General features: G+C 48.7%; 1 protein-coding gene across 2 annotated transcripts in view; it reads right to left on the reverse strand.

Annotated features, from left to right (window-relative positions):
• LOC126356299 (ubiquitin-conjugating enzyme E2 W) overlaps window positions 1-16,566 on the reverse strand; it is an 84,958-nt gene that overhangs the window by 60,597 nt on the left and 7,795 nt on the right. For both annotated transcript variants that reach the window (XM_050007222.1, XM_050007224.1), the window contains exon 2: window positions 14,653-14,744. In XM_050007222.1, the coding sequence (XP_049863179.1) occupies window positions 14,653-14,744 (92 nt within the window). The remainder of the gene's footprint in view (window positions 1-14,652; window positions 14,745-16,566) is intronic.

Here is a 16,566-nt window from a genome sequence, read left to right on the forward strand (position 1 = left end):
GTTTGGATCAACATACTTATGTGAGCAACTGTTTTCCACTATGAAGAGAATAAAATCTACCCACAGATGCTCATCTTTGAATTAGCAGTGCTCAAAAAGTAGTACCAGATATTGATACATTGTGAAAAGCAAAATATGTAACATTCATTGATATTCTGCATTTTTATTTTAAATATTTAAATAAAATGGTTAAAAATACAAATTTATGTCAATTAAAATTTTGTCCTAAAGAAAAACATTCATTATAGCTCTGCACTGAATGAGATAGTAAGATCGATAACTGAAAAGGTGCCATGGGCAGCCATTAAGTGTGTAAGGATATAGTCATTAAGAAGACACAGTCAAAATTTGAAAGAAATTAGTTAACTGGAAGGTCCCTCCACACGGGGTGGTGTGCACTGTGATCTTCAAGTAGGAGAAAGGGGGAGGGGGCTGTTGTATTAAGGTGATCACCTTAATTGCTGTAGTTGTTTGAACTCACTTTACTGTCCCTTCCAATGTGGTATGGGGAGGAATCCAGTCACTGATGATATCTGTGCAAACCAGAGTACATATCCCTCAGATCTTCTCTCAGAGCCAGTACAGTTCTTAAAGAAATCCTAATTCATGCCCTCTCACCCTCATTGCATGCAGCTCTCTGCCAGTGCACCCACCAGTCTATTCCCTCTCTGCTTCTCTCCTTTTCTGCTAGCTGACCCCCCCCCCCCCTCCTCCCCCTCTTCCCACCACAGCATCCAGATGCTTCACCTGGCAGCCTTGTCCTCAAGTCCCTGCAAGCTCCACCAGACAGAGCTCTTGTCTCCCCCAACACACACCCTGCCGCCTTACAATGTGTGGTGCAAGTAATCAAAAGAGAGGTAAGGCGAGGCTGCATACTCCTAGCAAACTTTCAAAAAGTGTCGGCCACAGCCTGATTATACACAGTCCATTCCTTGAATCTGTGTGTTCCCTGAAGGGTTATTGCGAGTGGTGGGTTTGTCTGTGTGTGTGTGTGTGTGTGTGTGTGTGTGTGTGTGTGTGTGTGTGTGTGTGTGTGCGAGAGAGAGAGAGAGAGAGAGAGAGAGAGAGAGAGAGAGAGAGAGAGAGAGAGAAGAAGAATTATGCAAGTCATCTAAATTGGCAACACATGGGAAGAAGAGACACTTCGAGAGGAGGATCGCAAAGCTCTATACTTTTCAAGATGTGATTTACCACGACATACACATATTTATTAGAGAAGAAGTGTCCCACCCTCAAAAGCGCTATCCTTCTACAAGAGGAGCAGCTTCAGCAACAGAATTTTCACCCAACCATATACAAGTGTTGTGAAAATTCTGCACAACTGGATAGTGTGGTAGGCAGGAAGTGTTGGTCCTGAGTGCATGACCCCAGTGATCACATATAAAAAGGTTTCCTGGGTTGAAAATTTGTTTCAGTAAGACCTGAAGGAGTTGCTCTCTTAACGTTATCCATACTGTCACATAACACACATTCCCAGTTTCTGCTATTTCTTTGGTGCTCCTGTCATTAATGTACTCAATATTGTGAAGTACTTGATCTTCTAAATCTATTGTTCCTAACACTGGTCTTCCACAAGGAAATGACATTTCCTTAAAAGAGCCTCTCTTCACACGACATTCAGGTATTCTTAGAAATGTCTTATTGTTTGGTAAATGTTTATTAGGAAACCTGCCAGCAAACAAACATCTGATTCAGGTACATTACAATTTGTACATACATACGTAAGGTGCATGTCCACAATGTGCTGATTACAATACAGAAATGTACAGTACGCAGCAGTTCAATACGAATATGGCCAACCAGGCTTCATGCCCTTGAAGGGAAGCCACACACATGTTGCTCTCTCCTTCAGTGGCAACCCTCTCAGAAATAGTGTGATTCAATTCCTCACTGGCGAAGAATGTTCAGTAGACACTAAGCACCACTCCAATAAAAACTGCAAAAAAGTTCCACTGTTGACTGCACTCTCAATCCTAAAATCATTTGCTTATTTACTAGAACCGTGACAATCAAGATAACACATGTGTTAATTAACACTTCTCAAGACAAATAATAGTGAAGGGTGAGGGACAGAGAAGGGACAACGGGGAGGGAGGAGGGGGAGAGAGAGAGAGAGAGAGATGGGTGAGTTGGAGGGGGGCGGCAAAGTTGGCAGCCGGGGGGCGGCAAAGTTGGCAGCCGGGGGGCGGCAAAGTTGGCAGCCGGGGGGGCGGCAAAGTTGGCAGCCGGGGGGCGGCAAAGTTGGCAGCCGGGGGGCGGCAAAGTTGGCAGCCGGGGGGCGGCAAAGTTGGCAGCCGGGGGGCGGCAAAGTTGGCAGCCGGGGGGCGGCAAAGTTGGCAGCCGGGGGGCGGCAAAGTTGGCAGCCGGGGGGCGGCAAAGTTGGCAGCCGGGGGCGGCAAAGTTGGCAGCCGGGGGCGGCAAAGTTGGCAGCCGGGGGCGGCAAAGTTGGCAGCCGGGGGGCGGCAAAGTTGGCAGCCGGGGGGCGGCAAAGTTGGCAGCCGGGGGGCGGCAAAGTTGGCAGCCGGGGGGCGGCAAAGTTGGCAGCTGGGGGGCGGCAAAGTTGGCAGTGGGGCGGCGAGAGTTGGACAACCTGTCGGCAAGTTCATTGCATGGGATTCAAACATGACCTGGGGTCCAGACAAACACCACTGAACGAGACGACCATTCCAGTGCATAGATGGACTCCTGGATGGTCGCTATCAAAGGATGACGACAGTAGCACTGGTCAAGAGCTTGTAGGCTGATCAAGGAGTCAGTACACAGAAGAAACGCCTCCCCATGGCACGAAAGGATATGAACAAGAGCACGAGATTAGCCACCAGGTTTGGCAGTGGAAACACGTCAGCCATCAGGCAAGGAATGCTGCTCAATATGTCCTCCATGGACATATGCGAATCCGATGTGAGCATCAGCCATTGAGCTGTTGGTGTAAATCACTTCGTGGCCTCAGTATTTGTCAAGAATCGAGAGGAAGTGGCAGCGGAGAGCCGTGGGGTTAACTGAGTCCTTAGGGCCATGTGAAATGACCAGGCGAAGTTGTAGCCCAGGTGTATGCCATGCAAATGTACATGAATGGACCTCAAATACAGGTGGTAAAGGCAGTTCAGAAGGAAAGAAGGGATCGGACACGAACTGCAATTGGAAGCCATGACTGGGCCGACGATGTGGGAGATGAACCGCCGTGGATGGGAAAAAGAGACAGTGATTCGGATGCACAGGAGAACTACGAACGTGTGCAACATAACCGGCCAGCAGTTGTGCACGCCTAACCTGCAATGGAGGCACTCCAGCTTCCACAAGGACGCTGGTCACTGGACTCGTCCTAAAAGCTCCTGTCACAAGGCGAACACCACAGTGGTGCACTGGGTCGAGTAAATGCAACTGAGGGTTAGGACTTAACATCTGAGGTCATCAGTCCCCTAGAACTTAGAACTGATTAAACCTAACTAACCTAAGGACATCACACACATCCATGCCCAGGGCAGGATTCGAACCTGCGACCATAGCGGTCGCACGATTCCAGACTGAAGCGCTTAGAACCGCTCGGCCACTCTGGCCGGCAGTTGGTGTTGTTCAGGCAGTAGAGGATATTGAGGTGCTGCCAGCAATTCCGCTTAAGCTGACGAAGGAGAGGAGGAAGGAGGAAGCCAATCAGGAGTCAAAAACCAGTCTTAAGAATCGATATGTCTCCACTACAGTGAGTTGGAATGTCATTAAGGTAAAGTTCAGATTCTAGATGAATGGTATGATGCCGACAGAGCATAACACACAACTTTGCGGCCGAAAACGGGAAACCGTGGGCTCAATACTAGAGGAGCAATATGAAATGCAGATGCATACAAAGAAGGTGAGATGGATGGCACTACAGCTACTGCTAGACCATTAATGACCACTAAAAACAGAGAGACAATACAGAGCCCTGCGGGACCCCATTCTCTTGGATAAGGGGGGAACTATGATAGGCATCAACTTGAAAGTATGTAACAATTCTGGATAAAAATCAGGAGTGGGCTTCAGAGACACCACTCATATAATGTGGAAAGGATATGATGTCGCCAGGTTGTGTCGTATGCTTCTTGTAAATCAAAAAAGATGGCAACCAGGTGTTGGTGTCTGGAAAAGGCTGTTCAGATGGCAAACTCTAGGACATAATCTTATCATTGGTAAAGCGACCATGACAGAAGCTGCCCTGACATGGAGCCAGTAGGCCATGTGATTCCAGTACCCCACCCAACAGCCAACACACTATACATAGCTTACAAAGAATGTTGGTGAGGCTGATGGGCCAATAGCTATCCACATCAAGTGGATTTTTACCGGGTTTGAGCACCGGAATAATGGTGCTTTCCCGCCACTGCGATAGAAAGATGCCATCACACCGGATCTGGTTGAAGATGACAAGAAGATGTCGCTTGTAGATAGATGTTTAATCATGTGGCTGTGAATCCAATCTGGTCCAGGAGCTGTTTTGGGGCAATGTGCAAGGGCATTGAGGAGCTCCCACTCAGTAAATTGTGTATTATAGGATTCACTGTGGCTCGTAGTAAATGAGAGGACTTTCCCTTCCAGCCGCTGTTTGAGACAGCAAAAGGCTGGGGGGTAATCCTCCGACAACGAAGCTCGACCAAAGTGCTCAGCAATCGTGTTTGTAATTTATGTTAACACCAGGAACACTTGTTGGGGTCTGGTACCCGAAAACATGTTTGATCTTTGCCCAGACTTTGGAAGGTGATGCATGGCACCCAATGGTCAAGACATCTCTCTCCCAACACTCCTGCTTACGTCATTTGATAAGTTGGTGAACACGAACACAGAGCCGTTTAAAGGCTATGAGGTGCTGCAGGGAAGGATGCCGCTTATGCCACTGTAGAGCTCGTCAATGCTTTTTAATTGCTTCAGCGGCTTCCGGCAACCACCAAGGGACTGTCTATCGCCGGAGGCACCATAAAGAACAAGGGATCATTTTCTGCCACAGAAACAATTGTAGTTACCTGCTCAACCATCACATTGATGTTCCTGTGTGGGAGAGATTCACCAGTGACAGCAGAGGTGAAAGTTTCCCATTCTGCCTTGTCTTAAGTCCATCTGGGCATGTGCATGTGAGCTTGACGCCGGAGCAGTGACAGGAACAAGGGGAAGTGATCACTACCACACAGGTCGTCATGTGCACCCCAGTGGATAGATGGGAGAAGGCCTGGGCTGTAAACTGATAAATCAATGACCGAGTAACTACCTTGAGCCACACTGAAATGTGTGGCCCCGGTATTTAAGAGGCAGAGGTTGAACTGAGACAGTAAAGTTTCGACATCTCTGCCTCGGCCAGTAAGCACGGTGCTGCCCCACAAGAGGTTATGGATGTTAAAATCACCAGAAAGCAGGTAAGGTTTAGGGAGTTTATCAATCAGTGCAGCTAATACATTCAGGGGTACTTCACCATCCGGAAGAAGAATACATTGCAGACAGTTATTTCCTCAGCTTCATCAAGAAGGGTTCGAAGGGGCACAGGTTCACTATAGACTGAGTTTAGGCCATAAACGCAAACTCCACCTGACTTTCGATTACAGTCACTACAGCTCCTGTAGTATCCCTTATAACTGCGGAGGGCCGGAGAGGGGGGGGGGGGGGGGGGTGTTACATACTGCTAGGAACCAGGTCTCCTGGAGGGCAATGCAGAAAGCAGATGTAAAGCTTAACAGTTGCCATAGCTCAGCCAGGTGGTGGAAATACCATCGCAATTCCACTGGAGGATGGCATCATTGTGAAACTGGGAAGGCATGGAACATTCAATGAGGCTGTTTACACCTCCGGGTCAACTGCTGCCACCGAATATTTGCCTGAGCAGCTTATATCCATTTTGTCCGGCAAGATCTAGGTCCTCAGTGGGACGCCAGAATCTCCACCTCATCCGCAGATGCAAAGCTTTGAGGTAGTGGTGGTGGCTTGGGAGCCACAGCAATTCCCTTGGTATTGGGGACCTTCTTTTTGTTTTTCTCTTGCTGCTTCTTGGGTTTCCCTGGCTGGGAGGACTTCACTGATTCAGTCTCTGGGGCTGAGGATGAATGTGAAACCCTGTGACCAGCTGCTTTTGGGCTCTTCAGCCACTGGAGGGTGTCATCTTTCCTACTAGCAGAAACCTGGGAAGAGAATTACCCAAGGGACCCATTCCTAGTGAGAACAACTGAAGATGTACACTTCTCCAGCTTAGAAGTGGGGACGGATGTTCCCGATTGTTGGAGGGGTGTCACTCCTGAAATAGGTGGTGCAGGAGTAACAGGGAGGGAGTAACAGGGAGGGAGTGCCCCCCCCCCCCCACACCATCAAGGGTTGGCAGAGCTGATGGGGCTAGAACTGTTGTAGTGGCGGTGAATGGTGCTCTACACAGCTGACACTGATGGGAGGAAGGGGCACATGGATAATTGGGATGCGATGGGTGTCCACAATCTCGACATGTGAAGCTGGTAGTGCAGTAGGAAGACATATGACCAAACTTCCTACATTTAAAGCTCTGCATTGGCGGGGTGATATAGGGTTTTACATCATAGCAACAGGCCATCACATAGACCTTCTTGGGTAATGTATCACCCTCGAAAGACAAGATGAAGGCACCGGTGGCAACCAGATTATCCTTCAAACCCCAGTGGACACGCCAAACGAAATGTGCACCCCGCTGTTCTCAATTGGCAAAAGACAAATATGACCATATTTAAGGTTTTATGGGGTGTGATGGTTACAGAAACATCCACCAGCTTGTCACAAGCGAGTAACACCCGTGACTGGACAGAGGATTCTGTTTTGATCCAGACTGACCCAGATCTCATTTTGGTCAAGCCCTCCATCTCCCAAAACTTGTCCTCTAAATGCTCAACAAAAGACTGAAGCTTCATCATCTTAAAAGATTCCCCATCAGCTCTCAAACATACAAGGTACAGGGCCAATAAGCGTTGCTGCCATGCTTAGCCTGATGTTCCTCTCATGGTATGGCCGGGGAGGGGAACAATTTGGGATCTTACTTCTGTGCGCTGAATTGAGCCCGTGAATGCTTAGAGACTGCTGGTGCTTGACCACCAGCAAGAGATGATGTACTACACTTCAACGCGTCATCCACCCTGATGCCACCCACTCTGACCAGAGGCCCTCCTTTACTGGGAGCCCAGATGCCCCAGGGGGGATGGGCATCTACCCCTGGCATATGTGGAGGGTTAACGGTGCAGGCATCACCAGAGCGATCCATGTGTGGTCAGGAAGTACAACCAACAGGGTACTTGGCAGCCCAACCATAAAGGGCTGGTTACCGTGCTGGGTATCAGGTGCAACCAAGCAAACAAGTCCATTATCATGCAATAGGTCTCAGCACATGATGGACACAATGCACCATGTAAGGTACCCTTCCCCAATTGGCTCATTCTTCACGAAAATTTTGAAAATGGAAATCAAACCCTACAGGGCACCACAAAAAATGTGAGAGTCGCATCTTACAAAAGGCATGAATACCTAGGGCCCATTCTAACCCTTGGACCCGCAAGGGGTGCACATACAGGGGGTGGGCAGCAGCAAGAGGGGTGTGGCGCAGCATGGGGGACGGGAAGAGGGCGCGGCGGGAAGAGGGTGTGGCGGGAAGAGGGGGGCAGCGGGAAGAGGAGTAGTGGCAATGGTGGGGGTGAGGGAAGACGGGGTGTGGGGTGCAGATGGTAGCAAGGTAAGGGTGGGGGGAGGGGGATGGCAGGCACCAGGGTGAGGGCAGGGGCGAGAGCGATGGGATGGGCGAGTGTGGGGGCAAGTGCAATGGGGGGGGGGGGGACGAGGACGGGAGCGAGGGAGATGGGGGGGAGGTGAGGACGGGTCAGGGACGGGGGTGAGGGAGATGAGAGGGTATGGCGAGGGCGATGTTGGGGGGTTGGCGAAGGCGATGGGGGGTTGGCGAGGCCGATAGGGGGTTAGCGAGGCCGATGGGGGGGTTGGCGAGGCTGATGGGGGGGTTGGCGAGGCCGATGGGGGGGTTGGCGAGGCCGATTGGGGGGGTTGGCGAGGGCGTTTAGCATAGAGGGGTTTGTGGGGTAGGGAAGGCAGAGACAGAGAGGGGGTTGTGGGGTATGGCGGTCGGGAGGGAGAGGGCGGCTGCGGGGGGAGAAGACGGTGGCGGCGGTGGGGACGGGGAGAGGGGGTTGGTGGTGGTGGTGGCGGCAGCGGCGGTGGCGCCGGGGGGAGAGGGCGGCGGCGGCGGGGGGCGCAAGGACGGGAGCGAGGGAGATGGGGGGGAGATGAGGGCGGGGGGGAGAGGGAGAGGGCGGCGGCGGCGGCGGGGTGGAGAGGGAGCGGGCGGCGGCGGCGTGGAGGGGGAGCGGGCGGCGGCGGCGGCGGCGGGGTGCAGGGGGAGAGGGCGGCAGAGGCGGCGGCGGGGGGGAGAGGGAGAGGGCGGCGGAGTCGGCGGCGGGGGGGAGAGGGCGGCGGAGTCGGCGGCGGGGGGGAGAGGGCGGCGGAGTCGGCGGCGGGGGGGGGGAGAAGGAGAGGGCGGCGGAGTCGGCGGCGGGGGGAGAGAGGGAAAGGGCGGCGGAGTCGGCGGCGGGGGGGGGGAGTGGGAGAGGGCGGCGGGGGAGGGGGGAGTGGAAGAGGGCGGCGGAGGCAGCAGCGGGGAGGAGAGGGATGCGGAGTCGGCAGCGGGGGGGAGTGGGAGAGGGCGGCAAGGCGGCGGCGGGGGGGGAGAGGGCGGCAGGCTGGAGAGGAAGTGGGGGGCGGCGGCGGCGGCGGGGGGGGGGGAGGGGGAGGGCGGCAGGGGGGGGGTAGAGGGGGAGGGCGTCGGTGGGGAGGCGGTAGAGTGCGGCGGCGGCTGTTACTGGCACTTGATAGGTAATGGAGAGACTCCACTGATAGGCTGTTCACAAGGCTAGTTCAGAATGCTCCTGTCGAAAGACCGACCTCAAAATGATGAATGGGGTCCAGTACCCGCAATGATGGGGGTGATGCTGAACAATAGGCAAGACTCTCATAATCAATACGGGACAGAAACAGGGTTTTATAGGAGCCACAAAATGGTAGAGTGATCTGCACCCCAGCTAGTGTTATTGAGGCAGCAAAGTGTCTTGAGGTGTTGCTGGCACTTTCCCTTAAGTTGGCGAAGGTGGGGAAGCCACATCAGCCAGTAATCAAAGACCAGCTGCAAAGAGTCATGCGTCTTAGCTACAAAAAAATTGATTTCTTAGGTAAACTCTGGGTGTGGGTGGGCAGTATGTTGGTGACCAAACAGCATGACACGAGTCTTGGCAGTTGAAACTGAAAGCCATGGGTGACAACATATGACTGCACCTTTTGTATTGCGACCTGTGGACACTGCTCAGCATCACCCATGTTAGAGGAGTAACAATAAAAGCAAAAGTCATTGGCCTGTAAGGGGGCAATACCAAAGACCCCACAGCTGCCGCTAGACCACTAATGACCAGGAGGACGGGGGCCACTCAGCCCAGGAAATGCAGGAGCCTGTTCTCTAGGATGTTGGGGGTACTTTATGGCGTGTCATAAGCCTTCTGTGGGTAAAAAGAAGATAGTGATGAGGTGCTGATAAAGTGCAACGGCCGTCTGGCTGGTTGACTCCAGCTGAATCAAATCATCAGCAGTGGAGCGGACTGTGCCAAAACCGCCCTGAGATGCCGCCAAAAGACACCGAGACTCAAAGAGCCAACACAGCTGCTTGCTCACCATGCAGCTTACAGGGAATGTCGGTAAAGCTGATTGGGTGATAACTATCTATGTCTAGTGGGTTCTTACCCGGTTTCTGTACCGAAACTATCCACTTTCTCACCACTGAGATGGGAACTCGTCCTCATTCCAGATCCGTTTAAAGAGGGCAAGTATGTGACACTGACAATCCACTGAGAGATATTTCAACATTTGGATTTGGATGTAATCTGGCCCTGGGGCTGCATCAGGGCATTGGGCTAGTTCACTGGAGAGTTCCTAATCAAAGAATGGAGCATTATATGGCTCCAGGTGACAGGTAGTAAGAGAAAAGCACATTCACTCCAGCCTCAGTGTCATGAGCCAAAAGGTGGGGGTCATAGTTTTCAGATGCAGATGTGCGAGCATAATGCTCAGCAAAACGTTCAGCAATATGTCAGGATCAGTATAAACAGCACCTCTAAAGTACTTGATAGACCTGCAGGGGACTGGAAGCCATAAAGGTGTCTGATCTTTGCCCATACCTATGATCCAATGATGGAAACATACCATTCACAGGATTCTTGCTTTTGTTGTTTTATGAGGTAGCAGACATGGGCACAGAGCCGTTTAAAAGTAATGAGGTTGTCCGGTAAAGGGTGCCTCTTATGGAGTTGGAGAGCCTGCCTACGATGTGTGGGATCCACCAGGGCACCATCGCCCAATAGTGGAATTCCTAGGAAGAGGGGATGGCTTGGTTGGCTGCCAAAAGAACAGCTGCATTGATACTGCCTTGTGGTGGCGAACTGAGGATGACAGCAGTGATGAACACATCCCCATCAGCATTACAGAGAACACATATGTGTAGGCATCCACAGTTGCAATGCTGAGGGAGGGACAAGTTTGTTTAGTGGTCACTGCCACATAGGTCATCATGGACCTTACACTGCATAGATAGTAGAATACTAGGGCTGAAAAAGGAAAGGTCAATGGCCGCCGAATAAATTCTGTGGGCCACACTTAAGTGCATGTTGGAACCAGAGTTCAAGAGTCAAAGATCAAGCCTTACCGGTAAATATTCTATGTCTTTACCACACCAAGAGATCACTGTAGCACTAAACAAAGAGTTATGTGCTTCGAAGTCACCCAAGACTAGGAACAGTGGGGGAGCTGAGAGAGTAATGCAGACCGTACGTCCTGGGACATGATAGCATCAGAGGGAGATAAACATTACAATGGTAAAACCCCGATGTGTCCTTACCCAAACAGCCACAGCCTCCAAAGGTGTATCTAGAGGCACAAGGTCACTGTATATAGGGTCCAGCAGATACGAGGTGTGTTCAAAAAGAAACCGAACTTTTGAAATAGGGCACCAACCACCAGAGAGCGCACTGTGGATACTGAGACCATCTAGCAGCAGGTTTAGACAGCTAACTGCAATTTGCCTCGTGTCACTTGGACAATTAGCCGCTCAAGTAAGTAAGTGTACAGCCAGCTCGTCGGATTAGAGGAATGAAGGAGCTTGAAGAACAATGTGTATGTGTGAAGTTTTGCTACAAACTTGGCAAAACTTTCACGGAGACATTTCAAATGCTTAGCCAAGCGTACAGAGAGGGCTGTATGAGTTGCATGTAGCGCTACAAGCAGTTTAAACATTTTCAATAGGGCAGAATGTTGGTCTGTGACAATTCCAAGTCTGGATGCCCTTCCACATCAACAGATACCGGCTAAGTGGATAGCATTTATGCTGTGATTCACGGAAATCATCATTTAATAATTTGGGAAGTTGCTGAAGAGGTCGGCTTCAGTGAAGGATTATGCCACCAAGTTTAGAGTAAAAAACATTAGATGCATCATGTCAGTGCAAAATTCATACCACGATTGTTGACAAGATCAGAAACACATCATCTATGTGGAAATGTGTGAGGAACTGCTTGCCACTGTTAACGACAATGAAAACTTTCTTGAGAACATCATAACAGGCGTAGAGACGTGGGTGTGATGAAAAACCTGCGCACTATCCCACAAAAGGTGGTCGAGGAGGCATTCCAAACCCAGAAGACACAATGGGAATGGTGTACGGTCAGTATAGGGGACTATTTTGAAAGGGACAGTGCTTAAAATGTTAATAAGCAATAAAGCTAATACAGGATAAGTTCAGTTTCTTTTTAAACACACCTTCGACATAAAAACTCCACCTGATACCCTCTCACAGTCGGTATGATTCTTAAAATAATCTCAGTGGCCATGAAGGGCAGGGGTCCGAGTTACTGGATGGCAATACAGAATACAGTGTAAGTGCTTAAAAGCCGCCATCGCTCAATCAGTTGGTAGAAAGAAATCTTTTGTAGTTCCACTGTCTGTTTACTGTAGGGGCATGAAGCGACCATGGAGGGGAGGCAGGGGGGGGGGGGGGGGGAGGCATGACCCAGGGTCGTGTGCTACCACCTGTTGAGATGTCAGGGGATCCCACTGACACAGGTTCTGTGGCATACTGCCTGGGGAGATCTGCTGCCTCAGGGGCCACTGGGATTGCCACATTAGGCACAGGGTCATGGGGTCCACCAGTTTTCTTCATCTTAGAAGACTACTTCTTGTCATTCTCGTCCTCCTCCTCCTCCTCATAAGATGGGGACTGAGAAGGTTTCCCTGAACTCCTTTCAGGGACCGAGGAAGAATGAGAAGTCCACAGCCAGCAGTCTGTGGTTCCTTCAGTTACTAGCTCGTGTCTGGCTATAGAGCAGTATAAACCGTGGAAGGTAGAGGCCCTCTGGATCTCTTCTTAGCTAGGGAAGCCAGAGGAGGATGACGCACCTCCAGCTAAGGGGTGGGGACCAGAATCCCCAGCAGATGGGGAGTCAATGCTCCTAAAGCAAGTGCAGTTTAAGCACCAGAGGGGCCCTCAGCCATCTGGGGGGCAGATATTAGTGGGCAGCTTTGAGGGCTCACTGTAAGAGGGGCAACAGATGAAAGCACTGTAAACAAACAGCTATAGCATACGACTCAGTCATTTGTATGGGATTAAGACACTCCTACTTTTTTCTGGCCTCTTGATATGTGAGCTTGTCCAGAGTCTTATACTCTTGGATTTTTTTTTTTTTTTTTTCATTTAAAGATGGAGCATTCTGGTGAACAGAGAGAGTGGAGCTCACTGAGGTTTACAAAGGTGGGGGAGGGGCATACGGAATGTTCAAGTGCAGAAGACGTCCACAATCCCAGCAGACAGGGGTGCTGGCACAACGGGAAGACATAAGTCAGAGGTTTGTACGTGTTTCATAGGAGGAGGAAGACAGGGTTTCACGTCACACTGGTAGACCATCACCTTGACCTTCTCAGGCAACTTATCACCCTCAAATGCCAAGATGAAGGCCCCAGTACCATCTCTGTTTTCTCTTGGTCCCCAATGGACACGACAGATGAAGCACACACCCTAGCTCTCTAAGCTGGCCCACAGCTCATTGTCATATTGCCAAAGATCACAGTGAAAGACGATGCCCTGGGCCATATTGAGACACTTGTGGGGAGTGACAGTCACAGGAATGTTAACCAACTTTCCACAATAGAGCAGTGCCTGTGACCGGGCAGGAGACAACATTTTAATCAGGAGGGAACCACCAGTTATCTTTGAAGTAGCTGCTACTTCCCATTATTTGCCCTAAACAAAAAGTAAAGATTTTGTTGCCAAAAAGGTGTCCTTGTGAATCCTGGTACAAATGTGGTATTGGGGAGAGGATTTTGCCCCTCGTCATCTAGTCCTGTGTTCCTCCCACAGTGTTGCCAGGGAAGGGAACACATCGGGATCGTACTTTGTTGCATCATACGAGGCATTTCCATGTGAAGACAATGCTGGGGAAATGTGACAACCAGCAGGAGAAAGTTTAAGTGGCTTCATGTGCGAACTATCTGCCATGGTGTCACTCACTCTGAATGGGGGCACTCCCCAAGGGTGCCACCCAGTCACAGCAATGGCTACTTGGCCAGTAATCCACTGCCGGGATTCCGCGTACCCCTGTCATGATGGGCACATACTTCATGGCATACATGGGGGGAGTACAGTGGAGGCATCTACAGTATGAGCCCTGCACGTCAGGAGGCGACCATCGTGCAGGTTCTTGACAACCCTCCCCTCCCAATCACACAATGAGATGGCTACCATACCAGGATTTGGGTGCACAACAACCAGAAGGAAGGGTGCCATGGTGGAAGGGCATAGAGACAGAACACACACCACAGTGGGCAACCTTCACTGCACAACACAGACTAATGTAAAATGTGGAAAAGATGGCAGGTGAAACCCAATAATGGGCACAATATAATGGTTAATGGAAGGTGAAGATAACACGAAGAGCGAAACTGGAAATAGAGACCAAAATCATGAACAAAGTCAACGATGGGTATGCACCAAAAGGACCATCTGATTGAAAGTCAGGGCCAGTACGAGACGGTCTAAGTGTAGGTTTGCAGCAAAGAAAGAGGATGTAGTGCTGCAAAGGCTGGGGCACCATGGTAGCCAAGCACACTAACCAAAGAGCTGTGAGCCCCCTGGAGAGAAGAGAGGGAGAGGGGGAGCAGGTGACCGGAGGGAGGGAGGGAGGGAGGGAGGGTTTGGTGGCAGCTCAGAGAGGAAAAATAAGTGGTCATTTTCCGCCATACTGATGAGCAGACGATATGAAATAAAGTGATTTTTTATGTTAGAAAGGATAATATCACAATATATGAGGTGAGAGTTTTAAATCAGCAGTGTGTAGATTATTTAAACATTTCATTAATATAAAAAACTTGCAATTTGCACAAAGAAAGAAGTTGAGAATACAGATCTCATGACTGAGAAGAGAAAGGAATGTGATAGAAGATTACCTGGCAACTGGGAACAGTTTTTCCTACTTTTAAAAGTGGCTACTGGAAGTTCTTGGAATTGCATCTCTTGAAGAGAAGTACCGGGTTGTTTTTATACCTCCTCATGTAGTGTATTTTTGTTTTGTTTTTTAATACATTTGAACTTACTGATTGAGGTTCTGTCCTGCTCCTTCAGCATCTACAGTAACTCCTGGAGGGGGCTCTTTCATAAGTGACATAAGTTCTTTTTGAAGGCGTCTCTGAAACACAAATGGGAGTCAACTTTACGATATTTTCTTAACACTTCTTAAGACACATGTTGAAAGTTAATAAATTAATCATCACTCATACAGTATAAATAATATAAAAACAGAAAAATGGTTCTAACTATTCAAAATTGGTTCTTGTTTTACATGGCTTCCCCAATTTGAGAAAGCCTGGCCCAAAAGATGCCATGTGAAAGTCAAATCTCTTATCCACCAGACTTCTGCCTCTATGAAGACTTCCATGTGCCTGCTAATCACTACTTCCCATATAAAAATGGCAGGGAAGTCCTTCGTGGAATATCACTACTTCCTGTGTTGCTGCAAACAAACAACATTCTTGCCATCTGCATGTTTCATTTAATACCTATAAATTCTTCACTATAATCCTCATTTTGCTTGGCTGTCTACGTTTAACATCATAGGTGCCAGCTTGATAGAATTTTAAAATTTTGTTGACGAATAGAAAACTGTAGCACTTATAGGAGAACATGGAATAGTTGCCACATATGACCAATGGAATCACAACTAAATGACTGAAATTTGAAAAATTTTGACAAATCACTGCTATGAAAAGCATATTTTATAACACAACATAGATCTGAAGTAATAGCTTCCACACTTCAAAACATGGAATGGAGTGTCTATTAAGGAGACATTTTTGCCAATATATTTCTGTTCATACTAGCAGTCAAGTGACAAAAAGTGAAATGTCTGGTAAGTGATGTGACAAACAAGTAGATCAAGCTTGTAGCATCACAAATATGGCATTGAGACTGACATTCTGTAATATGCAGACTATTCTACATAAATATATACTCTGCAAGCCACCTTAAAGTGTTGGTGGAGGATATTTCTAGCACCACTATCTGTTCTTTCCCTACCGTGTTCCAGTTATGAATGGCATGCAGGAAGATTTATTGTCAGTAAACATCAGTATTAATTGTAATTTCTCATGTTTCATATTGTTGTCATTTTGCAAGGAAGTAATATGACGGAATAACTTTTCCCAAAACACGCTTTCTATGAATTTCAATAGGAAAACTCTCTGAGAAGCACAATGCCCTCTCTTGTAGAGTCTCCCACCGGAGTTTTTGAACATTTCCACAACATTCTTGCAACTACTAAACGATTTAGTGACATAATGTTCTAGTCTTCATTGGATGTAGTCTATCTCTATTGATCCAACCCGTGAAGGGCCCCAGACTGATGAGCAATACATAAGAGTGGTTGAACACTTGTTTTATTTGATGAAGATTATTGCTACAAATCTTAGTCTGGCATGTTTTCTGACTACCTGTTTTATGTGGTCATCCCCCTTCAGTTCACTCTGGACAGTATTTTGTGGTATTTACTAATTTTAGTGATTTCTTGCCAATAAAGTAATGTATTTCTTCACCTATTTGTGTTTAATATGTTGTTGAGACTCAAATGCCAATTCCTACAACAATCAAAAATTCTCTGCAGCTCTTTCAGTTCGCTATAGTCTTCTGGTGTTGATACCTTCTTAAAGAGAAGAGCATCATCTGCAAAAAGCCTCATAGAGCTTCTGATATTATTCACTACATTAGCCAACATATACAGGGTGTACATAAAGTCTGGGAACACTTTCAATCATTTATTGCACAAGAACCAAACATTTTTCAGATATCATACATGTGTCATTTTGAAGAGAAATCCTGAAAGTTTTTTTTTTCCTTCTTCTTCTTCTTTTCTTCTTCTTCATGTGTACTGCCAAGGCGTAGTTTGGTAATTTGTTGATAGTCAGTGCCAGTGGTAAACATCGCAGAATAAGGTGCAGAGCGAGTTTTCTGTGTGT

This window comes from Schistocerca gregaria, chromosome 3, assembly GCF_023897955.1.
Source record: "Schistocerca gregaria isolate iqSchGreg1 chromosome 3, iqSchGreg1.2, whole genome shotgun sequence".
Lineage (NCBI taxonomy): Eukaryota > Metazoa > Arthropoda > Insecta > Orthoptera > Acrididae > Schistocerca > Schistocerca gregaria.